The sequence below is a fragment of the Orycteropus afer genome, unplaced genomic scaffold (assembly GCF_000298275.1).
Source record: "Orycteropus afer afer isolate SDZICR_OR568_19922 unplaced genomic scaffold, OryAfe1.0 scaffold00036, whole genome shotgun sequence".
Classification (NCBI taxonomy): Eukaryota; Metazoa; Chordata; class Mammalia; order Tubulidentata; family Orycteropodidae; genus Orycteropus; species Orycteropus afer.
This window is the reverse complement of record NW_006921623.1, coordinates 495973-523619: the sequence shown is the minus strand read 5'-3', so window position 1 is coordinate 523619 and position 27647 is coordinate 495973. Positions and strand designations below refer to the sequence as shown.

Below are 27647 nucleotides of genomic sequence, written 5' to 3'. Positions count from 1 at the left end.
CATATGCCACCTCCTGAAATGGATGATGATCGACCAGTTCTTTTTGGTACAGTGACTCTGTGTATTCCTGCCATCTTCTTTTGATGCATCATTCATTGTTCAATATTTTGCTCACAGAATCTTTCATTACTGCAACCTGAGGCTTAAATTTTTTCTCAATTCTTTTAGCTTGAGAAATGCCAGGTGTGTTCTTCCTTTTTGGTTTTCTAACTCCAGGTCTTTGCACATTTCTTTATAGTAATTGGCTTTGTCTGCTCGAGCTGCTCTTTGACATCTTCTGTTAAGCTCTTTTATCTTGTCATTTCTTCCATTTGCTTTAGCTACTCTTAGCTCAAGGGCAAGTTTCAGAATCTCTTCTGACATCCATTTTGCTCTTTTCTTTCTTTCTCATATTTTTAATGGACTCTTGCTTTCTTCATGGATGATGCTCTTGATGTCATCCCACAATTCTTCTGGTTTTTGGTCATTGGTATTCAATGCATCAAATCTATTCTTTAAATGGTCTCTGATTTCAGAAGGGATATATTCAAGGTCCTATTTTGTCTTTTGTGGACTTGTTTTCATTGTTTTCAACTTCAAGTAGAACTTGCATATGAGCAGTTGATGTTCTGTTGCACAATCAGCTCCTAGCCTTGTTTTGGCTGAAGATATTGAGCTTTTCCATTTCCTCTTGCCACAGATGTAGTCAATCTGATTCCTGTGTACTCCACTGGTGAATTCCACGTGAATAGCCACCATTTGTGTTGTTGAAAAAAGGTATTTGCAATGAATAAGTCATTGGTCTTGCAAAATTCTGTCATGCAATCTCCAGTGTTATTTCTGTCACCAAGGCAAAATTTTCCAACTACCGGTGATTCTTCTTTGTCTCCAACTTTTGCATTCCAATCACCAATGATAAGCAACACATCTTGATTGCATGTTCAGTGAGTTTCAGACTGCAGAAGTTGGTAAAAACTTCAATTTCCTCATCTTTGGCTATGGTGGTTGGTGTGTAAATTTGAATAATAATAGTATTAACAGGTCTTCCTTGTAGACGTATGTATATTATCCTATCACTGACTGACAGCATTGTACTTCAGGACAGATCTTGAAACATCCTTTGTGATGATGAATTCCTCTTCAATTTGTCATTCCCAGCATAGTAGATCATATGGTTGTCTGATTCAAAATGCCCAAAACCTGTCCATTTCAGCTCACTAATGCCTAGGATATCAAGCTTTATGTGTTCCATTTCATTTTTGACAACTTCCAATTTTCCTAGATTCCTACTTCATACATTCCATGTTCTGATTATTAATGGATGTTTCCAGCTGTTTCTCCTATATTTGAGTTGTGCCATGTCAGCACATGGAGGTCCTGAAAGACTTACTTTATCCATATAATTAAGGTTGGTTCTACTCTGATGAGGCAGCTCTTTCCCAGTCCTATTTTGAGTGCCTTCTGACCCAAGTGACTCATCTTCCTGCACTGTCTCAGACAATGCTTCTAAGCTATTCATAAAGTTGCCCAGTAACATGTCAGACAGTGTTTCTCTGCTATTCATAAGATTTTTCCTTGTGAATTTTTGAGAAGTGGATGGCCTCCTTCTTCTTCCTAGTCTCTCTTAGTCTGTAAGTTGCACTGCAACCTGTGCACCATGTGCAACTCTGCTGGTGTCTGAAACACCAGTGGCACAGCCTCAAGCCTCCCAGAAATGTACAAGCCCCCAGGATGACAAACTGACAGACAAGTTTGTCTACCTTAGCTGTTGGAAACCTCTGTGCCTTCCCCTTACCTAATTCCTACCTGGAACCTGCCACTTTGTGGTCCCTGGATGCTCCCCTCTTTCCTGGCTCTGGGTAGCTTGGGGGCCTAGCCTTGCCTCCTGCCCCTTTTTACCTGGATATCCTGCCACTCTGGAAGTCCTCGGCCTCTCCTGCTCCCTCCTTTTCCTGGCTCTAGGGGGCTTGGGACCTAGCCTTGCCTCCCACCCCTTTTTACCTGGGTATCCTACCACTCTGCAGGTCCCTGGCCTCTCCTGCTCCCTCCCTTTCCTGGCTGTGGGGGACTTGGGGTCTGGATATCCTGCCACTCCGCAGGTCCCTGGCCTCTCCTGCTCCCTGCTTTTCCTGGCTCTAAGGGGCTTGGGGCCTAGCCTTGCCTCCCACCCCTTTTCACCTTGATATCCTGCCACTTCGGAGGTCCCTGGCCTCTCCAAGTTGCAAGTTATAGAAATTAAAAAAAAAAAAAAAAAAAAAGGCTGGGAAGCCAGCACCTCCTGCCTGAGCCAGTGGTCCTTGGTGGGGAGAGCCCACCACTCTCTGGGGAAAGTCTATCTATGAAAAAGACCAAGGAGCCTGGGACTGGACGCTCCTAAGGAAGAAAAGGTTAATGGCAACCATTGGGGGGACAGAGACCTGGGCCCCTCACCAAGTGAGGGTGAGTTATCTGGAGATGAACTGATGGGTGGTGTCTATGAGCATCCCCTACGTGCCAAGATGGCAGCTCTTGCTCGCTCCCGTGGCACAGAGACTTACACAGCAGAGTACTTTTTCTCTCTCTCACCCACTTGGGCTCTCACAGAAATCTTGTAATGAAGGCAGAAGGGTATTATTACCCTCATGTTACAGATGAGGAAAAGAGCTCCCATGTGCTTAAGGGTTCTTCTACCAGTTTTTCCCTCAGACCATGTAGCCATGCCTGGTTCTAGCCCACCTGGCCCTAGCACCTGCTGGTACCTCCTTTAACCCTATGTACTTCAAGTTCTTCTTACCCTAATTTCCTCTGTCCACCACAGCCCTGCATCCACCATCACACCCCTGTGTCCACCAGAGCCCTGTGTCCATCACAGCCCTGTGCCCACCACAGATCTCTGCCTACCATAGCCCTGTGTCTGCTATCACAGTCCTGTGTTCACTACAGTCTTGTGTCTACCACAGACCTCTGTTCAACCCAGACCTGTGTCCACTACCACAGGCCTATGTCCACCATCACAGCCCTTTGTTCACCCCAGCCCTGTGTTTACTACAGCCATATGTCCACCACTGTGCTGTGTCTAATATCACAGCCCTGCTCCATCACAGTCCTCTATTTACCACAGCCCTGTAGGAGTTCTTGTGGTGTAGTGCCTAAGGCATTTGACTGCTAACCAGAAGGCTGGTGGTTCAAATCCACTAACCACTTCTCAGAAAGAAGGTTGGGCAATCTACTTCTGCAGTGATACTGCCTCAGAAACCCAAAGAAGGGTCACTATGAGTCAGATCCAATTCGACAACAGTGAGTTAGGTTTTTTTTTTTCTGATGTCCTTCACAGTCTCATGTCCACCATTATAGCCCTGTGTCTGCTATCATAGCCTTATGTCCATCTCACCCTTGCGTCTACCATGACAGCCCTTTGTCCACATCATAGCCCTGTGTTCATCACAGCTCTGTGTCCACCACAGCCCTGTGTCCACTATCACAGTTCTGTGTTCAACATAGCCTTGTCCTGTCTACTGAGCACACTCTCTTTTAGGGAGGCTCACTGTCAAATCCCAAAACTCTTAAGACTCAGGCACCTGTTGGCCCTGTAGTGGCCTAATTTCCTAGTCTCTTTGATGATTCCTCTTGGTCTTTCCCTTGCCTCTACCCTGAGCCTGGGAGCTCCCAGAGGGCAGATTTCCTCCTCCTTCTTGTCCTCATCACCAACAGTGCTCAGGGCAGGGACACCAGATGAACCTGTTTTCTTCTACCTACAAATGTCATAGATTGGCTCATAGCAACAAAGCTGAAAGATCTCTCAACATTTGAATCAAATCTCTCTTCTCACACGGGGTTACTGAGGACAGAGAGGAGAGTGGCCAGCCCAAGGTCATCTAGACCCTGGGACTGTCAGGTTATATCTTGTCTGTGCTTATTCCATCTTCCACCCCCTAAGCCCCATTGCTATCTGCCCACACACACACTGCAGTGGAGCTCATGTTGGTCCTCAATATCCTACAGAGTAAGAGGGCCAAGCAAGAGCTAGTCAGGGGACTTAAAACTGAGAGAAGGAGGGAGAGCCAAAGTGACAAGGGCAGTCCTCTGAGGAGAGAGATAAGGGGGTGGACTCCTTGTGCCAGTCACCTCTCACAGAACTAAGCCCACAAAAACAGAGTTCCAGTGAGGGGAGTGAGCAGGATTGGCTGGTTGGGGCTTGGCTCACACCAGGAATGTGGGGAAGGGGGCGAAGCTCAGGTGTTGTTTTCAAATTGGGTGGGGTGACAGGAAGTTCTTCTTAGTTGAGTTCATCTCTTATAAGTGCATGTGTGTTTGGGTGTATGAGTTACCGCTTAGGGCCTTGGCTTCCCCCTCCCCAACCCCTTGTGCCTTCTCTCATATTTCCTCCCTCCCTCCCCCATATTCCATACTCCTCCCAATCCACAAGTGCATGCCTGCACATACCCCCTGTGTCCAAGAGCTGGCCAGCCTGGGAAACCCTTCTTACTTACGGGTATTGTTGTGGTTTGTTTCAGGTGCCAAAGAATGTGACAAGCTACCACAAGGCAAGAACAAGCAGGCACTGGTCTATATCCCTCCACGACAATACCACCACAGGCTGGGACTCTCTGGGGCCTAATGAGGGAGGGCTGAGGGGGCCAGGTTGCAGGCCTAGCCCCAAGCACAGGGATAGAACAGTGAGAAAATCTGGGAGAAGAGATTTCGTACTCCTGCCCTTGAGGAACAGAATGGGTTTAGGGAGAGAACCTTCCCACAGAGGCTCAAGATCCACAAAAAACTAAGTGGCAACCAAACACAGACCTGGCCACTGGCAAATGGAAGCCAATGAGACCATCAGCAAGGAGACCCCCTCAACAAAAGAGAAACAAGGAGTGGGTTGGAGGTAAGGGTTCAGGAAGAGGCAGCTTGTATCCCAGAAAGAAGTCTCTGCGGAGCAGGGTGAGTGCATAATTTATCATCTAAACCAGACACATCTAAGAGTGAAAAGAGGCACTATCAATAATTATTCCTGGACAACAGGTATTTGCCAAGACTTTCTCGGGTTGCCTCACCAAGGAGGAGCCTGGCTGAGAGTTACACATGGATAACGGGGACCCTTCAATAGCAAGAGAGCACTAGGCCTGGGGCAAGGATCATCCCTTTTACCCTTGGGCGTGAGGTACATGGAGTATCTCTTCATGGGGTCTGATGCACTCCAGTCAGTCGTGAAGCTGTTTGAGAAGTTGTTCATGTAACGACTGTCTCCACCTGGGAAGGAGAGGGGTCAAGTCAGCAGAGGGGGTAGTGAGGTAGAGCTGGCTCTCAGGGTGCATTCCTGGGCTCAGCTGAGTCAGCCCATGACCTGCTCTGTTCCCAGGAGAGCCAAGGTTTCCTGGCCTCTAGTAACGTAATGTTCTTCCCAGCATTCACTCTGTTCCTGGGCACTGTGGTGAGCCAGCTACATTCTCTTGGACTGACCCCCTTGGGAATAAAAGCATGTGCATATCATTCTGCAATTTACAAGGTGTTGCTGATACTCATTTCTTCATTTCATCTGTATGTCAATCCCTGGACAGGTATGATGATCCCCATGTGACAGATAAGGACACTGAAGTCCAGGAAGTGAGTGAAGCAACTTGCCCAATGTCGCATGGCTAGTAAGGGAGAATTAGGGTTTGAGGCCTGGTCCCCTGCTTTCAGCTCTGCCACAGCCACTGCTGGCAGCCCAAGGTGGAGGAATACAATCTTAGCTTTGGGCCCTATGAGTCAGGGATCCAGTCAGCTGAACCAAGCCAGGCAGAAGCTCAGATGTTATAGGCCCCAGGCAGAGATCATAAAAGGGAGGTCACCCGGACTCCTCCCTCCCTGACATTCCACGGCACACACCAGCTAACTCCCCATCCCAAATAAGCCTGCAGCTTAATGCTTGACTTCTCCTAGTCAGCCCTCCACCCCATTCCTTTCTCTTGCTACTTCCCCATCTCCCACTTTCCCTTTATCCTCCCCTCTGGTTTTCCTGGGAAAGAGGAAGACTAAGTGGCTCAGACTCTCATTCTTCACCTTTATCACCTGTGCCTGGCAGGGGGCCTGGCACACTGTAGGCACTCAATGAACCACCAAATGCCCCTCTCACACCACCACCCAAAGCCAGCATGAAAGTTTCTTGGTGCCTCTTAGCCCCTGGACCTTGGAGGGTAGGAACGTGTCTCTAGTCTGGTGGGAGGACCAGCATAAGGGAGAAGAGGATGGTCACTCAGGGGTATGACTCCCATCCCCAATCTCTCATAGTTAGGCACACTCCCAAAAAGAAGGCAGCAGTGACAGCTCTACAAAGGAACCTCCCAGCAGCCCCAGGCACAGGTGCAGGGCCACTGACATCAGCAGTGCCCTTCCCTGATCCTGGCCACCACCTCAACATACATCTTGTACAGGGCTGCAGGGCCACACCTGCACAGAGGCCATGGCAGCACAATCGTGACCTAGAAATGGGTCAAAGAGAGGTTGGGAAGCTGGACCATCCCTATAAGGTTCACAGGCCACCCTACCACACTCAGGGCCATCCTCATAGTTCAAGTCCAAACCTCACCTGAGGGGCTCCCCTGACAGGTGTGTACCTCAGAGATGATCATCATCATACTCCCCAACCCCACCACTTCCTCCACCACCTTCAGCAGCTTCTCACATAAGAAGGCACAGAAGGCTGAATCATAGAGTATTAAACCAACAATATCAGGGTGACCTTTGAAAAGATCCTTCTCTAAGCCTCAGCCTTCTCATCTATATAATATGTAATATACCCCATAGGTGGTACTGGGAAATAAGATGATGTAAATGAACAGCTCAGAGCAACACCTGGCATATGGGAGCACTCAATCAGTATCAGCATCACCAGCAATGTCATCGCTATCATCATTGGGAGGCTCTCAGGGTTCAAATGTGGGTAGAAGCCAAATGATTGTCTTGCTAGGAAATTGTTCATCTGTTCTTAGGTGTGCTTGAATTGGGAACCACATTTCAACACCATCACCACGACACAGGGATGTTCCCCTGGACCCTGACATTTCTGCATGCCGTTATTCCCCTCTCCTCCACAAAGAGTCATGGGTTCCATTTGAAAACTAAGAGGTCTCTTACTTTGGGGTATTTACACTAGGTGGCATCCTCAAGATCTGTCAGAGAGCCATGCAGCAGAGGACTTGGGTTGGGTCAGGTTCATTAGGTGGGGCTTTGGGGAAAGTGCCTAGACTTCAGGGCCTAAAGGGACTGGGTTGTGACTTGAAAAAAGACTTAACGGGGTAGTTTCTCCAGTTAGGAGGCTTTCTGTGAGATGATTCAGTAGACCATGCTGACCACAGCATGATTCAGGAGAGAAGCTGACTGCAGGAGAGCTCATGAGTCACAGATATTCTGTGTCCCAAAGTCCCCTGTTGTCCCACCAAGCCAATTCCAATCTCTGAGTCAGTACTTCTCAGCACAACCATGGTGACTGACCACTTCTCCCTCCAAGCCTGAATTCAGTCTTAGGTCATGATGATGCAAGTCTCTAAAGTCACCAGTCTGGACTCTGACCCATGTAAACTGCAACATCCACATAATACTGTACTGAGTGACAGTCCCTGAATCTTAGTTCAAAACAGCCTTGAGTGGGTGAGTGGATGTGTGGGTGGATGCCAGCCTGCACCAGGCAGATGGAATTGACCTGGTAGAGAAAAGTCTATTGCCTTAGGATCATGCCACAAGAGGGCACCTACCATTTTCCATGTGGTTCCTCTCAATGAAGTTGCGGCTTAGGTCCGCCTTGCACATCTTCTCAACATGGCGCATGCACACATTGAGCAGGTCATCCTTGAAGTTGCCAAGAGACTGCCCCAGGCCCTCACCCTCCAGTAGAACATGGTAGGTAGGCAGGGGTGGAGGGAGGGAGTAATTGCTCATCAATGCACCAAATTCCTACCAAGAAAGGAAGGAAGCCATTAACTTCCTGGGTCTTTAGCAGCTGTGAGGACCCTTCTCTGCATGGGGCTCTTATAGTCCAGCTGAAAGACCCAGAACTGGGAGCTGGATTCTAGCTCTTGCTCTATTATCAGCAGTTCCACTTTCCTCACTAAGCATTAGTTTCTTCTTCTGGAAAATGAACGTGTTTGACTAGAATCCACTATATGCTCTCTAACATTCCTGATGGAACTAGTTAGTATTCATGTGATCCCATGGTTCCACCCTAAAACTGGGTATGTCACTCCCACCACATGAAAGCACTGAATAAATACAAAGGATTATTAGTATGTCCAGGGTCAGTGATGGTGGCATTTCCACATTTACCTGCCATGCCCAACTCTTCCTCTTTATCTTTGTACTTACTTCTTTTCCCTCACTGAAGAAATTCAAAATTCCTGACCAGTGTTCAAGACCCAGTTCAAATTCCACCTCCTCCACAAAGCTGTTTCATATCACTCTAGCCTTTTGGCCCTTCTCTGAACTTCCACAGACACCTATCTCCTGAACCGTACACTTTATTGTTTAATTACACATTCTTCTATGTTGTTCTCTAATTGTATGTTTTTATCTTCCCAGCTGGATTATAGCTCCTTGGGGGCAGAAACCATGTCTTATATGTCTCTAATCTCCACAGCACCTAGTAGAGCACTGTACATGCAATAGCACCCAAAGCACTCTAGTAAATGGAAGGATAGATGAATGAATAGACAAACAGAGTAGATCAAGGATAACAAATAAACAGCACTCATATGCCACCACCACCACCTATATTCAAAGCAGGCTAATCATTAATCAGTTACAGATTTCTTTCCTGCTGTGCCTGGTGTATTGCTAGTACACATCAACTGAAGGTGGTACAAGGTGATATTTGTGTGCCATTTTTAGACTAGGTAAGGAAATAGCTTACATGGAAAAGTAAATAGATAGATGGAATGGAAGAACAAATGGATTGGATAATAGAAGGTGATTATAGATGGGTGGTTTGGATTGATGGATGGATGGATATATGGGTAGACAGATAGGTGGATGGACAGATGAAGATCTGGTAAAGCAGATGGGTAGACTGAAGGACTCAATGACAGTAGATCTGCTTGTTACCTGCAGGAACAGCACTGAGTCACTGATGCTGTGCAGCTGCTCTCTGGTCTGCTTGTCATCATGCAGCACCTTTGCCCTTTCATCCAGAGCATCCACGATCACCTTCACTTGGTCCACAGCATCCTGCTCCCGCTGCTCCAGTGCAGCTCTCACTTCTTCCTTCTGCTTCTCCAGGTCCCGCACCAGGTCTCGGAAGTTTTGCTCCAAGACAGCCTTCTCATTGGTGGTGAAGCTCTGGAGCCAGGATCAGGGAAGGGGTATAGGAGAGTTCAATAAGAATAAAATTTTCTTCATGTAATATGTCTTTAGGTTCCCAAGACAGGGTCAGGATATTTCCACTGACCCAACCTGGCAAGCTTGTTGCTTGTTTGGCCAAGAATCATCCTCTCACTAAAAGGCACCATTGAGAGGTTCCATTTATTGATAAAGATGTTTTTTTTTTTTTTTTTTCCTAATAGCCTGCCATTCCTTATGTACCTGTGGCTTCTCCTCCTTGGTGGATTGGCATGATCCATCATTTCCACCTTTGTACCTTTGTGTGACTTTCCATGGCCCAAAAAGTCCCCCATGAGTAGAGGTTGAAACTAGATACTATTAAGTCAACTCCAACTTATGATGTCCAGAGTAGAACTGTGTCAGGGTAGAAATGTGCTCCATAGGGTCTTCAGTGCCTATGACCTTTCAGAAGTAGATCACCAGACCTTTCTTCCAAGGCAATTCAAACTTCCAGCCTTTCACTTAGTAGCCAAATATGTTAACTGTTTGCACCACCCAGGGAATCCTATAATTCAGGGAATACACTCACTGAAATCTCAACTAGAACCAAACATCATTTAGAAAGCAAATTAACTGGATGTTTACGTGCCAAAGCCAAGGATCAGTGACTTCAGATTGTGGTTTTTAATTGCCCAAACCATGGCAGACATATTATCTCCAACCACACTGGCACAACAAGCATAGGAGAAATGGCATGTAATTGATGGCTGGGTAGTCTGATGGGCAGAGCAGATACTGAAGAATATTGGAGAACCCATTGGAGGGTAGGCCAGTCTGGGGTCCTTATTTACTGGAATGATGTAAACTGAAGATAATGTGATGGGCAAGATCCCACCTTGCTGCTTGGTCCAGACTTAGAAGGAGAGTCTGGGCCAAGGGAATGTCAAGGGGTGGAGAGGCCAGAAAAGAAAAGTGTGGAATATAAATGTGGGCCTCAGACCTCAAATAGAAGCCAATGCCACTTCCTCTGAGGACCAGGCAGGACAAGTGAGGTGAGGGTGCAGCAGGGGAGAGGTCTGGGGGCTGCCCACCTTGATGCGGTCCTTCTCCTTCTGCCACTTCTCAGCTTCATCCTCAATCTCAATGATCTTGAGCTGCAGCTGCTCCTTCTGTAGTGACAGTTCCGTCTGCAGGGAAAAGTTGGAGATTAGCAGAGGAACGAGAGGGGAGGAGGTGGAAGAGAATCAGAGAGGGCCCACCCAGAGAGAAAATTCTGGGGCAGAGCTCATCACTCATTCATTCATTCCTAAATTCAGCAAATGTACATAAGGACTGGGATATGCCAGGCACTCTGCCAGTCGCCAAGAATACAGCAACCAGTGAAACACCATCTCTCCGTATCTTCAGGCCTCTAGGGCCAGACATCCTAGCTAAGTCTTTAAAAGAGCTTAACTTCTGCCTGCCTCCTCAACCCAACACGAGCAGGAAGGAAACTTAGTTATGGGGTTCTTGCTTCTTTAGATAGACCTGGGTTACTGGGGAGAGAAAGGGAAGCTCCTGCCTCTCTCAAGCTAAGAGGAGAAAGGGGCCCTAGCTCAGCACAACATAGCCCAGGGAGTGTCTTGGACAGCACAGTCCAGGGAGTGTCTTGTGGCAATAACAGTGTGCAATGTTTCTGAGACATGACGTGGGGCCCATGTTGCAAGCAGTAGCTGGGATTGCCTCTGGCATGGACTCTGTCTGGACAGGCACAACTATAAACCTGTTTATGGGAAAGTGAATGCATTCTGCAATTTTGACAAGATAGGGACTTTCATTCAGGGTCCCAGGGGGAGGAAAGAAGCTAGAGAGTAAGGCTGTGAAGGGTAGAAGAGAGAAGAGAAGGAGATGTTCAAAGGATCTCCACTCAGCAGAGGATATGGGCTATTGGAGTATGGGGTGGGGGATGCTGTGGGAAAGGATCTATCAGGAGTGCTGGGACTTGAGCTCTCATACCCATATTTTCCTTCCATTTAGGGACATGCTCATCTCTGAAAAGCAGCTAAAACAGAGGAAAAGGGAAGCATGGAGCTAAGGCCAATCAAATTCAACCAAGCCAAAAGGCACTTCTTTCATTCTGCTGGACTTCCCTCTAGGGCTTGGAAGATACATGAATGACTTCCATGTGAAAGGCATGAAAACCAAAGCATCCAAGGCAGTCTTGGGTGGTTCAAGGTCTCCTCAAATACCTTTTGGATTTGAATGCAGAATTCCACTCCTTTCTCCAGCTGTGTACTTGAGAAACTCACAAAACTGTTGAGAAGCCATAAGCCACAAGCCACTAGAAATGTGACTTCTATCAACAAAGAGTCATAGCAGCTGGGCAGAGAGCTTCAACACACAACACACCCTTGAACACTCCACTAGGCCAAGGGGGCAGTAATTTAGTACTTGTTGCAGACACCCAGGGAAATGGGCTCTTGGTTCATGGAACTTCTCTGGTTATCTTGGAAAAGGTATCCAGAGGGACAGGGAGCTGGTGGATAAAGTGGGTAAGGCAAAGAGAACCAAAGAGCTTTCCTGACAGACAGTCTCTGATGTCATGTCCCTCCCCCTCTGCCTACACTCCTGGGCTCTCTGTGCATCTACTTGGCCAACAATGGGCTGGAAATTCCATGACACAAAAAATGCCGTCACCAGAAATGAAAGATGGTTATCAAAAGGAGAGGAATAAATGGAGATGGGAATAAGGATTTGGCCTGGTCTCTGGAAAAAGGCAAGAGAGAAGTCAGCTGTCATAGTGGAGGGTGAAGAGCAAAGAAGTTGTCTCCACTGTGGGTGGTGGGAGACTCAACCCTCAGACTCTCTGAGGCCATAGATCACCTGAGAGCCCAGAAGACAAAAGTCAACTAAGCCAGTGGCCCTGAAGGCCCCTGAGAAGGCTGTGCCTGGTAGTTGCATCTGAGTTGTGAAGAAGAGGCTGAGAAGCTAGAAAATGGCCTAACCGGGCAACCTTCCTATCCCTGGAGAACTCCTGAGCTAAATGTGAGGTTGAAAGGAGAGCAAGGGCTTTCCATGCACTTCAGCTTCAACTTGCTTAGGAATGGAGGAACTGGCTCTTGAGTTTCTCACCCTCACATCACCATTCACAAAATAAAAGGAATAAAGGTGCATTCTCTCACACCCTGCTGTCCACCTTCACTCCCACCCCTAGGTGGGAGTTACAGATGGGAGAAGGGCAGCCCCTCCACAAAATGAGCAACAGGGGTTCCAGGAGGGAGCTCCCACCAGGTATAAGACTACCACTACCTACAAGCCAGGTGGTCATCAGTAAGAGACTTGACTTCTTCCTGTATCAGTAGCTTCATCTGTTACATAGAGGATCTGGACCTGACCCCCAAGGGCATTGTGAGGATAAATTGAGATAGGGAATAAAGCTCTTAGAAAATACCTGGCATAGGGGACATGCTAACAAACAGGGGTCATTGTCATCATTGTTTGTGGACACCTGCATGGACTAGGGGCCAAATGGAATGTTTTCTCTGACTGTGCTCAGTAGGAGTGAGGACAGTGTGGTAGGCAGGCCCCACGTAACAGATAAGCAAGGGGAGAGGCAGGTGTAGTCAGGGGAGGTTGTAGTGCTGTGCAGTGGTGAGGACAGTGTGGCCATGGCATTGGGGTCCATGTGTAGTGAATATACTGTCCATGGGCTGAAAGACACAGAGTGAAGAGTAGAGTACATAGAGAAATCAGGAAGTCAAATGCTTGGTTGAAGATGCAAAATGGAGGCTTAGACCATAGATCACTGAAGACTGGATGGGATTAGAGAAAACAGAGTAGGAGTAAAAAGAAGGAAATGAGGATGGCCTAACCACTTGTAGGAGGGAGAAAGTTTGACCACAGAAGGTGAAAGCCAGGGGAGTCCAGTGTCTGGAGTGAGCATCCCACAAGGGGATACCTGTTGAGAGCCATTTGGAAGGATGGGTATGGGATAGGCCTGCAGGTTAGGAGAGGTCCTACCCAGGTGAGCATGGATTTACTGAACAAAAGGGTTAAAGAGGATATTGAGAAAGGGAAATAAGGGTATTAAAGAGAATACTAAGAAATGGAAAATCCAATAGGATTTTAGAGCAAGGAAGAGCCTGGACCAAGAGCCGATATGGGTCAGCCTCCTGGGAGTCCAGGGAGTAAGACAGGGAAGAAAGACTGCTGTGGGGCCACTTGAGATATGGGAAGAAGAGCAGAAGTGTCAACCAGTGACTTGGGCGAGGAGAAGGGAGAGGTGGATGATCTAGAATTGTGTGAGGGCAGAGTCAAAAGTGGAGACAGGGTGTCTGCAGCAGTGGGTGGAAGAATCAGTGAGGGTGGAGGAGAAACGAGCCCTCATTACTTCTCTAGGGCACTAGGGAAGCCCGGCTAGAGAGCCTGGGAGGGGACCTTGGTTCCACAGCATGCCTTGCAAAACCAGACTTTCAGGATGCAGCAGGATCTCGGGAGGGCTCTTGGACTGGAACACTATGCTGCTGAAACGGTCCTCTCTCACTTCTGAGGTGAGTCCTACTGCTGTCAGGAAATAAGGGTCTAGGGTGGGACCTCTGGGGATATGCCCAGCCTCTGTTCAGCCCTTGACAATTTTTCCTGCTGACAAGGCTACCCAGACCTGACATAGCATATAGGAAGCAACACAGCATGAGAAGTCCTAAAGAGGCTGGAGAATACAAGAAGGAATTTAAATTATATTATTGAGTATCTACTATGTGCCAGGCATTTTCTCCTTTAATCTGCAAATGCCCCATGTGAAGGTAAGTAGTGTTATCCCCATTTTACAGATGTGGAACTTGAGACCTAGAATGATTACATACCTTGCCTGAGATAGTAGTAAGTACTAAGAAAAAGCAGTAAGGCCAAGATCCAACAACTGGACCTCACCTCTACTATGTGACCTTAAGACATGTTATTTCCTCTTCAGTCCTGCTAACTTAAGCCCACCAGGCTTCTCTCCATGTCACAGATGCTGTACTTAGATGATTCTATTTCTTTCCCTGTTGCCCCTTTGTTTTGCATGCCCTCCCCCAAACCCCTGAGGCCTCGCTTTCTTGTTCCCTCTCTCACTTCTCCCTTGGAATCTGATTGAAGTCCTTGAGGTAGGACTGGAGACTCAGCTTTCCACAGCACCCCTGCCTACACCTCCCTGATGAGGACTTCCTCCTACTCCCTAGGGCATTCCCTTCACCCTGCCCAGGCCTGTCCCTAAATGCTTCCTTTGTTCCTTTCTCCCACACTCCTCTAGTTGCCTCTCTCTTCTCTCTCTCTCTCTCAGGCCCTGCGTAGGCCACCCTGCCTTGAAACCCTTCTGGCCTTAGATGAGGGAGGTTTCCCTGAGAACAGAGGGATATATCTCAGTAGCCGGTGATGCCTAGGCTCGGCCGGAGTCTCCAGGTGCACCCACAGCTGAGCACTCACCTGGATACCTGTGCTTGAGCTGCCTCCAGGGATGAGGAGATTGGGCTATGATCTTCCCCTAGCCTGAATTAACCACATGGGCCATTGGCTGTGACATTTGCCAAATGAGCTAGTTAATTGTCAAATTTGTACTCTCTGACAAATGGTAATTATTTTGGATAAGAATCTGAAATGCTGGATAGATTTCCTTGTTACCACCCAGATGTCAAATAGCAGCCTTAGTGAGTTGGCCTGATTGGGATTTACTTTTCCTCTTCTTCCTGGTAGCGCTCAGTCCAGGGCAGGAGCGAGAAGACATGGGAAGCACATTACCTGGCAGCCTCCACGCTAGTGGGGGCCCTGGAGGAAGTCACTTCACCTCCCTGGACCTTGGTCTCCTTTGATGGAATTGGACAAGATTTCCAATTCCCAACCTGGCTATCGTAAAGAGAAAAAAATTCACATCTGTGCCCAGCCCCAGACCTCCTGAATCAGAACCTAGGGGAATCTTTGTTTTAACAATTTGCCAGGTAACTCCGGTGTAGCCAGTTCAGTGCTGGTCTGAGGACTAATGTTTGATAACCACTGGATTCCGTGACCTTAAGGAGACCCTTCAAGTCTTACCATAAAACAGTTTTAAATGGTAGAGAGAAAACAGCCTCGCCTTTGGGCAGACCAAGAAGTTTCATCCTACTTTGCCACTTTCTACCTCTGCAGCTTTGGATAACTTGCTTGGCATATTTGAATCTGTTTCTTCATCCATAAAATAGGTTCAGTAATGCCCACCCCCTAGGTCTGTTGTCAGCAGTAAGTGGGACAACATGGAAATGGCAAGCACCATACCTAGCACGTTAAGAAGCTCTGGTGGCACAATGCCTCAGGCATTTAACTACTAACCAGAAGCCTGGCAGTTCAAATCCACCAGCCACTCTGTGGAAGGAAGATGAGGCAATCTACCTCCATGAAGATTTACTGCCTTGGAAACACAATGGGGGTTGGTATGAGTCAGAATCGACTCAATGGCGGTGGGTTTGATTTTTATACCTGGCACAAAGATGTGCTCATCAAAGCCTAGTATGTCTCCTGCCTGCCTGCCCTTCTCTTTTCTTCCCTGCTTCACATGTGTAAACCTACAAAAATGTATTTTCTTTTTGCTGCTGTGAATGCACATTCTCTACCCCTGCCAAGCTTCACCCCAGCATCCCATAGGTAATCACCTCCTTTCTTGCCCACCCTATCCCTGATCTCCAAAGCTCTGGAGAAAATGTCCCAGCCCTCTCCAAGGCACCCCCAGGCCTTGAGCCTAGGTCCTTTTCCTGAATTCCCCCCACCACAGTTTGCCCACTAAGAGCTTTCCTACCCAGACCAGAACAGCTCAGAACACTCAAGGACCATGGACCACCCGTGTCCAATAGCTGGTGGTTCTGCCTTGGTGGAAGAATTGGACAAGATGAGAAACAAAGCCAGCAGACATGGTAAGAGTAATGAACTAAGCCAAATGATGGCACCAAGAGTAAACAAGACAGTGCATCTGAGCCACTCAGCAGAAATGGGAGCTCGCCAGTACTCATGGCTGAGTGTTCCTCCACACACACCCAACAGCCTACCAACCAGAGCACAAGAAGTATCCGCACCAAGGCAGGACTGCCAGTGGGTAAAAGAAGCCAGGCTGGCCACTCCAGAATAGGCAACTACCCTTTCTGAGAGGAGTCCTAACATGCTGGCCTGCTGCAGCAGGAGGGATTTAGAACAGACAAAAGAAGGATTATGAGACAGAGAAAGGAACAAATATGTAAATTTTAATCCCATCAACCTAATCTAGCCTGGCAAATGTCCACAGGCAGAAGGATGGACCTGGTATTTACGGGACCCCTTATGGCATTTGGGGTGGAATTGGATACATTCTGACCTGAGATTTCCATGTTGCCACATCAGGTGGCTTTCCAACACTACCTCTGCTTATAGTCAGAGGTAGAACTGAGGCCCAAGAGATGACCATCATAGCCCTGGGTGCCAGCTATAGACTCCTGCAACTAAGCAGGAAAGGTCTGAGCTCACCTCACCTGGGCTTTCACCAACAGGGCACAGAAAAGGTTCTGAACAGGGTTCCTTGCAAAAAGCTGTATGTGGACTGATGTCTGTGTCTATAAGAGATGCCTTCGAAGGATGCCAGGATTAACGTGCTCATTCTCTTTGGTGCACCAACCCACTAACTCTGCTCTGTGACAATGCCCTCAACATCTGACATTCCAGCAGTGTCAGGCCTGGACTAAATTCTTGGCTCTCAATCTCCTTGCTTCTCTGCATCACTCTTCCCTGCCTCCCTACACCACAGACGTGGGTGCACATACACACAGAGATATACACACACATGCGTGCATGCACACTCATGCACCCTGAAGTCCTCACCATGAGAGCCTCCCAAGTGGACCAGGGCACTTTCTCCCAAAGCTACTGCTAAAGCACACATTCCTGAGTCCCAGACTCCCAATGCCATTCCCTGAGACTCAAACACTGGAAGAAGACTTAGTGGGCTTCTTCCTCAAATTCTAGAGTCTTAAACAGGCCCCTTTCTCTCTCTAGGCCAATGTCCCCAACTGCAAGATAAAGGAGGAGATTGATGGTGTTGCTAATAGTCCGATCTGATGTTTATGTTCAGCTGCTTCTGCGTAACTAGGCGTAGGCTCCCAGTCTTATTTGTGTAGCTCAGCTATGCCTCCTGACCTACATCATGAGACCTCAAGGGCAAGAACAGTGGCTTTGATTGCTACAGCGGTCTCAGTACCAGAACATGAACTCTGAGCTCCTGGCACCTCCAGAAAGAGCTTTCTGAGACCCTCCTGCCCCCTGAACAGCCTCATGGCCCCTCCAGTGGTACTTGGGCTTTTCTTAAGGGATGATAAATTTTGAGCAAAATCCTGTGTGTGAAACAGATAAACAAGGGTGTGCTTCTTGGCTCTTCTTTGCTCCCTCTCCTCTGAGGCCTCAATGACATTTTGGAGAATCCTAGGGCTCCATAGGGTTCGTGGAAAACCACCAATCTAGCCCAACCCTTTGATTTTACAGTAGGAAAAAGGAGACTAAAAGAATAGAAGGATTTGTCCATAATTTCACAGTTAACTAAAAGACAAAACCAACACTGGAATTTGGGTCTCTAAGGAGTTCTGGTGGTACAAAGGTTAAACACTAGGTTGTTAAGCAAAAGATTGGCAGCTCAAACCCACCCAGAAGTTCCAAGGGAGAAAAACCTGGCAATCTGCTCCCGCAAAGATTAAAGCCAAGAAAACCCTATGAGGCAGTTCTTCTCTGGCGCATAGCATTGTAATGAGTCAGAATTGACTTGACAGCACCCAACAACAGCAAGAAAACCAAGCCTGAAGTTCTATACTTTTCTTGGTTGCAATGGATGAGATGACTGTCACTGTTCCAAGGAGGCTCCTTGAGGATGGGTTCCATGTCCCCACTGCATCTCTATCCCACCAAAAGAAGCTTTAGGGCAGGCAGTGGAGAAGGGGTAGGAACACCTTCTGCCTGGGCCAAACAGGGCTTCTGAGAAGGATCTTTGAGTGTGTTCCCATCTTTAACTCAACCTCCCTGCCCAGGAGTATGGCAAGGTGGTTGTTGTTGTTATGTGCCGTTAAGTTGGACCCGACTCATAGCAACCCCTCCTTGGGTTTCCGAGGCAGTATTACTATGGAAGTAGATTGCCCAACCTTTCTTCTGAGAAGTGGCTGGTGGGCACAGGGGAAAGAATACAAGTTCCTGGTCAGAAAGGCTTGGCAGGGTGGAGGTGCTGTGCTACCCCAGTCTAACAGGGCAGAAGCTGTTGAGGAAAGTTGGGTCTTCTACATCCATTTCCAAGAAGGTTCACCTCAGGGTAGGCTACCCACAGCAGACAGCTGCAGAGCCGTGGGCAAGAATGGGCACAGCATCTATGGGGCAAGGGGCTGGGCCCACAGACCTGAACACTTCCCCAGGTGTGCCACTCACAAGCCTCCACTCACCCTTGCTCATCCCCATCTGAGTAATTACATACACAGAACTCCAGCAAATACGCTTATGTATCATATACACAGATATAGGCAAAGATCCACATAGAACAGTCAAAAATGTACATGTATGTACATCTACACACACACACACACACTCCAGCCTTCATTGATAATGCCCACCTACAGGCATAGTCACATCTACATACAATCACACACAAAAAAAATCCACAGGGCCCCACTGAGAAAAGGGTAAAGGGTGCCATGAGGGAGTCAGGAGACCAGCTGGGGCATCAGAGAGACAAGAAGTCATGTTACTGCAAATGCAAACCTCAAATCCAGTCTAAAGGGGAATTTCAGTGGCCAAAAAGTTCTTCCTAGTATTACCTTCTCTTACTCAAGACCCTATGGGCCAGTCCTACTCAGATGGGAGAATTCTCTCTCCCTTAAAATAAGAGAAGAAACACCCCTGCTAGGTACAGAGCCTAGATCTGAGTGCTGTATCATTCAGTCTTATTCTCTGATCTGACAAGAATTAATCCTATGACTTTGGCCAAGCCCTCAACCTTTTCCAAACCCTTATTTGCTCATCTAGGAAATGGCTCTGTCTCCTGAGGCCTTAAAGAACACTCTCCTCAATGCCCACAGTGGGGAATGAAGGGGAAAGAAAGATTTTCTAAAGGAATCAGGGGCAGTCAAGACTTTAGTCCAAATGCTAAAAATCCTGGAAGAGAAGGTAAGGGCTGGAGGGAGGAGAGGGCTCCCCACCACCATGGGAGTCTAGAGGGGCCCCAAAATCACCTCCTTCTCGGCCTTGGCCTCTTCCACGGTCACGGTGCTGTGATTCTTGTGCTCCTGGAACATGCACAGGTAGCAGATGCACGTCTGGTCTGTCTGGCAGAAGAGCTCCATGGTCTTGCCGTGCAGGGGGCACTTGCGGGCCTCGAAGTCCCGGATGGGCTCGAGCAGCTGGTGGTCGCGGAAGGCAGCACTCTCTAGGTGGGGCTTGAGATGCAGATCACAAAAGGAGGCCTGGCACACCAGGCAGGACTTGACGGCCTTCTGCTTGTTGCCGATGCAGGAGTCACACAGGACCTCTTCAGAGCCCGACTTGGGCCTGAGGAGAAGGCCGGTGTCTGCCCGGGGGTAGCTGTTCCGCCGCACGTCCCCCGGCTCCATGATGGACACCGTAGGCTTCCGGGGCTCCGAGAAGATGGACTTGCGCAGCTCCCCTTTGTCGGCAAAAGTTACCGGCGGCTTCTTGGCGGCCCCCAGCTGGAGCCCTGAGTAGGGTGACCGCTTGCCTTCCGCGGAGTCCATGCTGAAGTAGTTGGAGCCCTTGTCATCCACAGACTCGACAAACTGAATGATGGGCCTCCTCCACTCATTCCCGGAGAACAGGGAGCTCTTCCCCTCCCCTGACTTCAGGGCGCTGCCCAGGCTCTTGCCTTCAGGTGCTTCCCCGCCATGCCCATTGGTGGTCTTGGCATCCTTGGCTTCAGACTTGGCCCCGTTCTCCAGGCCACCATTGGTGCTCGGTGGGCTGAGGGCGTCCCTGGCTTCTGGGCTCGCCCCATTGCTCCTAGAGACATCTGCAGTTTCCATTGCAAGTCACTGGGCTGGTTTGTTTCAGGCTTGTTGGGGCTCTGGCTGGATGGCCTGTCCACCGTGCTTCTCAGCATGGAGTGGGGCAGGCAGCCACAGAGCACAGACACACACCTATAGGGGCAGGGAGGAGCGGAGCCCAGTGGGCGGAGCAGCAGGGGGAAGGCCTGACACAACGGGCCTGGCTGATGAGAAGCAGGCGGCTCCAAGAGCCAGCAGAGTAGCTAATTATACAGGGGCCCACGCCCTGCACGTTCATACCTAACCTGGTTTTTAAAAGAAGTGTTTTTTCTCCCCTGTTTAATTATTTTCCACAACTCAGCAACCAGTTGGGCTGCTTCCATCTGACGCACTTGTTCCTCATCAGGGAAGTGGGGGTATAGCTTCTGCCCTCACAGGTCGGCAGGCTTTGTCTAGCTGAAGGGCCTGTGGGGCAGACATGAGGTGTCCACAGAAGACCACAGGACAGAAGGGTTATTAATTGGGTCACACAAGCCATGTAGCCTTGTAATTTCCCAGCCTGGATTTCAGAGGAGCGAATTTCCCTTGAGGAGGTGGAGTTGCTTTTCACCTTAAGGGGAGTGACAGGTTCATTTGAATTTGGAGTGAAGCGGCTACTGATTATTGAACCTTGTTCTCAGCACTTTACATATATGAGCTCATTTGATTGTCACTAGAATCTTTTCAGTTATTCTTTTTTTTTTTTTTTTTTTGTGATTTGGGTGAAAATTTACAGAGCAAATACACTTTCCATAGTTCACATACACTTTGTCTCATGACATTGACCACAATTTACCACAATGCAACCGCTCCCCTCCCACTTCCTCCCGATAGTTACCTCTTCCCAGTGTCCACCCCTCCATGCACTCCTGCCCCCTAAGCTGTCTCCCTGTGCAGAAGCAGCCCTTCTTTCTCCCATGATTGTTCTCTCCAAGGAGTGTATCTACCTCAGGTAAATGTTCAGCTCATATGCCTGTCTTTTGTTTGGCTGGAAACCACGGATGTGGGTTCAATTCCAGACCTGAATGACAGCTAGGGGCCATAATCTCAGTGGTTCCACCAGGCTCTATCAGACCAGCAAAACTAGTCCCCCTCTTTTTTTTTTTTCCAAATGATTTTGAGTTTTGCTCCACATTGTTCTCCCTCTCTATCTAGGATCTCCTACATAGATCATCTTCCAAGTGGTTGACAGTAGTAGCCAGGCACCATCTAGTTCTTCTAGTCTCATAGTCATATAGGCTACAGGTCGGATGGTGCACCAGTTGCTAGGGCTAATTGTTTCCATTAATTTTTGGTTTTCTTCATTCTTCTTGGCTCTGGACGAGGAGAGACCCATCGTTGCATCTAGATGGCAGCTTGTAAGCTTTTAAGATCCCAGTTGCTACTCACCAAAGTAGGAGGCGGAACAATGTTTTATGTAGTATGTTATGCCAATTGAGCTTGATGTCCTCTGTGACTATGGTCCTGAGCCCACAGGTTCAACTACTCTGTTCCTCTGGGTAGTTGGCTGTGGCCAAGCAGTGGCTACAAACTTGCCCCTTGTCAGCTCCACTATACACCTGGAAATTCAGATCATACACATAAAGTTATAGGACCATTGTCTGCCAAACCTATACATGTTCTTGGGTACACTCCCCACTTCATAGACATACCTAATAGTTCAGCCTCTTTTCTTATTCTTAATAGATAAGAAAACAGTTCTTAATAGATGAGAAAACTCTCCTAAGTCAAGTGGTAGAACTGAAATTTGAACCTAAGACTCTGGAGATTCCAAAGTTCCTTCTTCTAGGGGGTGATGGGGCAGGAAATCATGGAGTGACCAGAATATCTTGCCAGCAGATGACTTCTGAAAGTCACTCCTGTCCTAGCAACCCTCACAAGATCATATAGACCTTAGGTTATTTCTATAAAGTTGGGTCAGGGCCTGCTTGGTCCAAAGGACAGAGAAATAATGATGAGGGACATTCAAGCCATGAGAGGACAACTTGACTGTCATTTGTCTCCACAGTAGGATTGCTGTGTGACTCAGTAAACAAACAAACATGGCCCTTTCTGTTGTTAGCTGCCATCAAGTTGACCCCTGACTCACAGTGACCCCCTACACAATGGAACAAAATGCTGCCCAGGCGTGTGCCATAGCCCTGATCAGTTGTGGAGTGGAGCATTGTGGTCTATATGGTTCTCACTGGCTGATTTTCAGAAGTAGATTGGCAGGCCTTTCTTCCTTGTCCATCTTAGTCTGAAAGCTCCACTGAAACCTGTTCAACATCATAGCAACACACAAGTCCCCACTGACAGACGGGTAGTGGCTGTGCATGAGGTGCATTGACCAGGAATGAACCAGGATCTCTTGCATGGAAGGGGCGAACTCTACCACTGAACCACCAATTTCCTTCCTGGGCCATAAGGTATACCCCCCAAAAGGAAGCCAGAGAAATATAGGACTCAGAAAATCTCAGAAGTGAGCTGCTCATATATGACTATTGTATAAATACAAAACTTGGGGAGAAAAACTGCTCTAGGCCCTTTCTTTCCCCAACCCCCTACAGAAACACTGGAGAAAGTCCTCTAAGTTCCTGCCAAGCTGTGCCACCTGGTCATCTCTGATCCAAAACACACTGCCATAGTCCCAGGAAACCCCTATCTGCCCCCAACCCATCCCCAAGTTAAAGGGCTGTGCCTCTCCCAGGCTGGGCTGAATAGGGCTGAGCAGAAGATAGGTGTGGCTGGTGTGGCAGGTTCTAGGCTGTGTGTAGGGGAGTGGGTTTCCCTTTCTTCCCCTCGAATGCAGGCCAAGCTCTGAGGGCCCTGCCCCTTTGGCTCGCCAGACTGAACAGATAATCCTTTGCAATAACAGCCCTTGGGAACCAGGGCAGAGCCAAGTATGGTTCACAAAGCAGCCAGAAGTTTTAAGAGGAGGTATGTGGGGGTGGTGTTTAGGTAGGGAGTGCTGGCTTCATGATGCAGGACTTCCCTCTTACATGACAGCTCTGTTCTCAGGCCCCACAGAATCACCCTCTTGTTTGAACTCACTGGTGAGTTGGCTCAGAACTCTTGAAACTTTCTGAGATATGAAATCCCTTATCAAAAAGCCAGCCCTGAAGGGAGAGAGAGAGAGAGAAAGAGGGAAAAAGAAGTATTGTCCTGGTCTGCTGGATGAGAAGGATGTTCCCATCCTTCTTCTCCAGATAGAACAAAGCCTGTGAGAACAGACTATGAGAGGTAAAGAAGAAATAGAAGGGGAGAAACTAAGGGTTTTGGTAATAAATCCAATATTAATGCTGCCTGAACCTAGGATGCTGCACTGGAAGGCCTCTGCTGGTCCTTAGAGTTCATGTACCTGAGTTTTAGGAATACACTGACACAGCGTTGCTTAGGAAATGTTTGTGGATGGGTGGATGGAAGACAAGGTAGGTGAATATTAGAGTGGGAAATGGATATGGATAGATAATAGATGTGGATAATTAGGGATAGATGGATACATGGATAGCTGGAGAACTGGACAAAAAAATAAAAGAAGAGAGGGAGGGATAAAGGGAGGAAAAAAGATTAAGTAGAAGAGAGAAGGAATAAAAGGAGGGAAGATGGATAGGTAGAAGAGGAATGAATGGATTGTAGTGGTGTGCTGGCAAAAGTTTAAAAACTAGCTCTTCCAGGGAGGAAATAAAAAGGCTGTAATGCTTGCTAATTTCCATGGTGTAAATACTCTGATAGGTCAAGCTACCATTGTGAGGTGTACTGGGAAGAGAGGCACATGATGGGCTCTACCTTGGCAGTGGGAGTCAGCTCCAGTACGCCACTGGAGGAAATGTGGATGCCTGAGACAGATGAACAGATAGTAGCGGGGAGGATACAAATGGGTGCTGGAGAATACCAGTTTCAATTGCCCTGGGGAGAGTAACAAGATCAAATGATTTCAAAGCAAATGGGAAGGGAAGGCTAATTTGTCTCTTCCACTAGGCTGCCCCTGAGCTCCAAGTCCACAGGAATGGCTCCCTCCCCTGAACCCCTGTCATATTCACTGTCTGTCCTACTCAGAAGGCTTTTAGCTCAGACTGCCTGATGTTAATTGTTCATTCATTCACATATGTTTACTGAACATCCTATTATATGCCAGAAACTAAGTCAAGGACTAATAATACAGACATGAATAAGTCCCAGGTTTTGTCCTTGGGGATCTCACAGTCCAGTGAGAAAAGAGACCAGTAAGTAAATGGTCTGAATTTGGTATAAACAGTGCAGGACCTGAGTCAACCCAGAGAGGGAGGCTCCAGGACTTCCAGAGACAGGCCTGTCTCCATCCAAGCTAGATGCTGCTCACTTTCCATGCACCAGAGCATCCTCCCCCAGCCACACAGAAAAGGCAGTTTTGATTTGATTCAATAGTTATTTATTCAGTTGAGTACTCATTGACTGGTATTTTGAACCTCCTATGCCATTCCTTCCCTTGGGGGCTGTTCCTTCCAAAAGCCTGGTAGGAGGTAGACTGCATGGGGGCCCCCAGCCACCAGGGGATGGAAAGGCCTTCTGTGGAGAACAAGCCAAAGGAATATTTGTCCTTCCAGGGCTGCTCCAGCCCTCACACCACTACCCCTATTCCCACCAGCCTTCCTGGAGTTGAACTATAGAGGTGAGAGTTTTTATCTGTCGAACACTGAGGTCTAGGGTGGACACTGAGGACCACCTGAGGGTAGGTCATGATTCCAGAGCCCTCTCCATACCCCTCCTTTCAGCTCGGCCATTTGTGTCCACCAAAGGGGCTAGTGCACCTGGTCCCATCTGCTGGGATCCTGCCCTCTCCAAGCCCAAATCCAGTTGCAAAGGATCCATAGGAGGGCATTTCCTGCAAGCCTGTGTCTCACATGCAAACAAGGCAAAAGACCCCAAAGTTCATCATATCCCATCCACCACTGTGGCCAACGGAGAGCCTTGAAGCAATAGGAATGTTTCATTTTTAAAGGCCTGGAAAGAAAAGGATACCATGAATGCTCTCAGCCAGTTATGCCCCATCTTATCCTGTTCTCCCCCTGATCTAGTGTGCAGCCTCCTGCTGCAACATTTCTCCCCATTACCAAGTCCAGATATACCAATTAACATGTTGCCAGCCTCTACCCTGTCTTGCAGTTAGGAGGTAAGAAGAGCCAGCGGATGTAGCTTCTAGGGAAGGATCATTTTGGCGCAAGAAGAATTCCACCTTCTCCTCTTTGATTCTTTGATTCTCTCAGACCAGCCATGCCCTGCCAGACAACCCACTCACCCACCTACCCCCTAGTTTCTTCCTTTCACACCTACCCACGAGCCAACCCCAAACCTCCTCCCAGGATTCTTTCATGAGGCATCTCAAAGCCATTTCCCTCCTGGAAGCTTCCCTTGATTCAGTGGGTGGAGCAGCCTCACCCATCAACTTCTGTGACACCAATCATCTTCAGATGAAAGAGGAAACCCCTTAAAAGAAGAAAACTCCCCCAGCTTCCTTGGGATCCCAGGGCTGGAAGGGAGAGTCCAGTGTGACCATCCCCCTGCCTGCGGGCAAAAGTATATCTAAAAACTTCCTTCAAAAGACCTGCAAGTAAAGAGATTTCACAGCCTTCCTCAATCATTCATTTCAAGCTCTAGTACAACTAACTTCAGGAGTGTGGAATTAGAGTTCAGGAACTGAGCTTCTGGCCCTGTAAAGGGGAAGATAAGAGGCAATCATATCATGAAGGGAGGGATCTGGTTCAATTTGAATGTTTATCTATTTCTTTTGACTTCTTGGTAGCTTCATCCTTTTGGTGAGCCTCTGGTTGTAGACATCAGCAAGAAGGTTATGGTGGATCGAAATTTTATAGCAATAATAAAATTTCTGAAATCTAATTTTCTCATTTTTGCTATCTTGAAATGAGAGGGGTTCACAGTATACATTAAGAAGAACTCTCTAGATTGAGAAGTACTGTCCCTGTTATCATAAATTCCCTTCTTGGAAGAACTTTAAAAACAGGACCAAAGTTCATCATATCCCATATTCCTACCTTACTATCATATTTCAAGGAGTTCTTGAGTGGCACAAATGGCCACGCACATGCTATTAACTGAAAGGTTGGCAGTTTGAAACCACCCAGAAGCTCCTTGGAAGAAAGGCCTGGCAATCCGCTTCTGTAAGGTCACAGCCATGAATACCCTATAGAGCACAATTCTGCTCTGTAACACATGGGGTCACCATTAGTTGGAATCAATGGCAACTGGTTGGTTGGTAGATTAGCATGTTGCAGGCACCTACCTGGAAGGGTAGAGCAAGGGAAAGGAACAAACATTTGTAGCCATCTCCAGTGGGCCAGGCATAGTCCCACTAAAGCGCAGAGCACTAAAGGCACAGACAAGAAAAAGAAACTGTGCCCAACCTCAAGTGCCCTTAGCCTGCTGGGTCCCTCAGGATTCAAGGAACAATGTTCTGCTTCCTACCCCAAAGATTGTCATTGGCTCCTTTATAAGCCTTTTAACCCCTAAAGAAACCTAGGCCTGTGTGTGTGTGTATGTGTATGTGTGTGTATGAGAGAGAGAGAAATAGAGATTTTAGTGAAAGTTAAAGCTTGAATTGGTTTTCCATTCAACAATTCATACACATTTTGTTTTGTGACATTCCTAGCAATCCCCACAATGTAATAACATTCTTCCCACTTTCTCCCTGTGTTTACAATCTCCATTCGTCTTTATTTTCTATCCCTTCTAGCATTCATAGCTTTATCACTGGGTATGGTTGATTGTTCTAATGAGTGTTATTGTTCAATTTATAGGCTGGTCTATTGTTACGCTGAAAAGGAAGCCAAGGGAGTGAGTTCAGTTCCAGGCTTGAAGGGTATCTAATGGCCATATTCTCAGGGGTTTCACCAGTCTGTATGAGACCAGTAAACTTGGTCTTTTTTATGATTTTGAGTTTTGTTCCACGTTTTCCCCCCACTCTAGCCAGGACTTCCTATTGCTATTACTTTCAGAGCAGTCAGCAGTGGTAGCCGGACACCCTCTAAATCTTTTGGTTTTATGGTCGTTGAGCAGGATTCATGTGGTTCATTAGTCCTCTGGAATAATTGTTTCCTTGAGTCTGATTTTCTTCACTCTTCTTCGCTGTGCACTGGGAGAGACCAGATACATCTTAGATGGCCACTCATAAACTTTTAAGACCTCAGTTGCTACTCACCACAGTAGGATGTAGAACATTGTCTTTGTGGCCTATGTTACGCCAATTGACCTTAGTGTCTCCTGAGACTATGGTCCTAAGCCCCCAGGCCCAGTGATCCATTCCTTCAAGGTTTGGTTATGACTAAGTAATTTTCATACCTTTGCCCCTGTATGCTCTACTATATTCATGGATATATTGCAGCATATATAACTATATATGTAGAAATACCC

The 27647-nt window shown here is 47.7% G+C and overlaps 1 protein-coding gene across 1 annotated transcript in view; it reads right to left on the bottom strand.

The window, feature by feature from the left end:
• TRIM29 (tripartite motif containing 29) overlaps positions 1 to 20261 on the bottom strand; it is a 32217-nt gene extending 11956 nt beyond the window's left edge. Inside the window, exons 1-5 of the mRNA XM_007936424.2 lie at positions 19458 to 20261; positions 10338 to 10433; positions 9031 to 9264; positions 7689 to 7887; positions 5104 to 5205 (exon numbers count right to left, since the gene is read on the bottom strand). Of these exons, the coding sequence (XP_007934615.1) occupies positions 5104 to 5205; positions 7689 to 7887; positions 9031 to 9264; positions 10338 to 10433; positions 19458 to 20261 (1435 nt within the window). The remainder of the gene's footprint in view (positions 1 to 5103; positions 5206 to 7688; positions 7888 to 9030; positions 9265 to 10337; positions 10434 to 19457) is intronic.
• Between the last annotated feature and the right edge of the window lie 7386 nt (positions 20262 to 27647).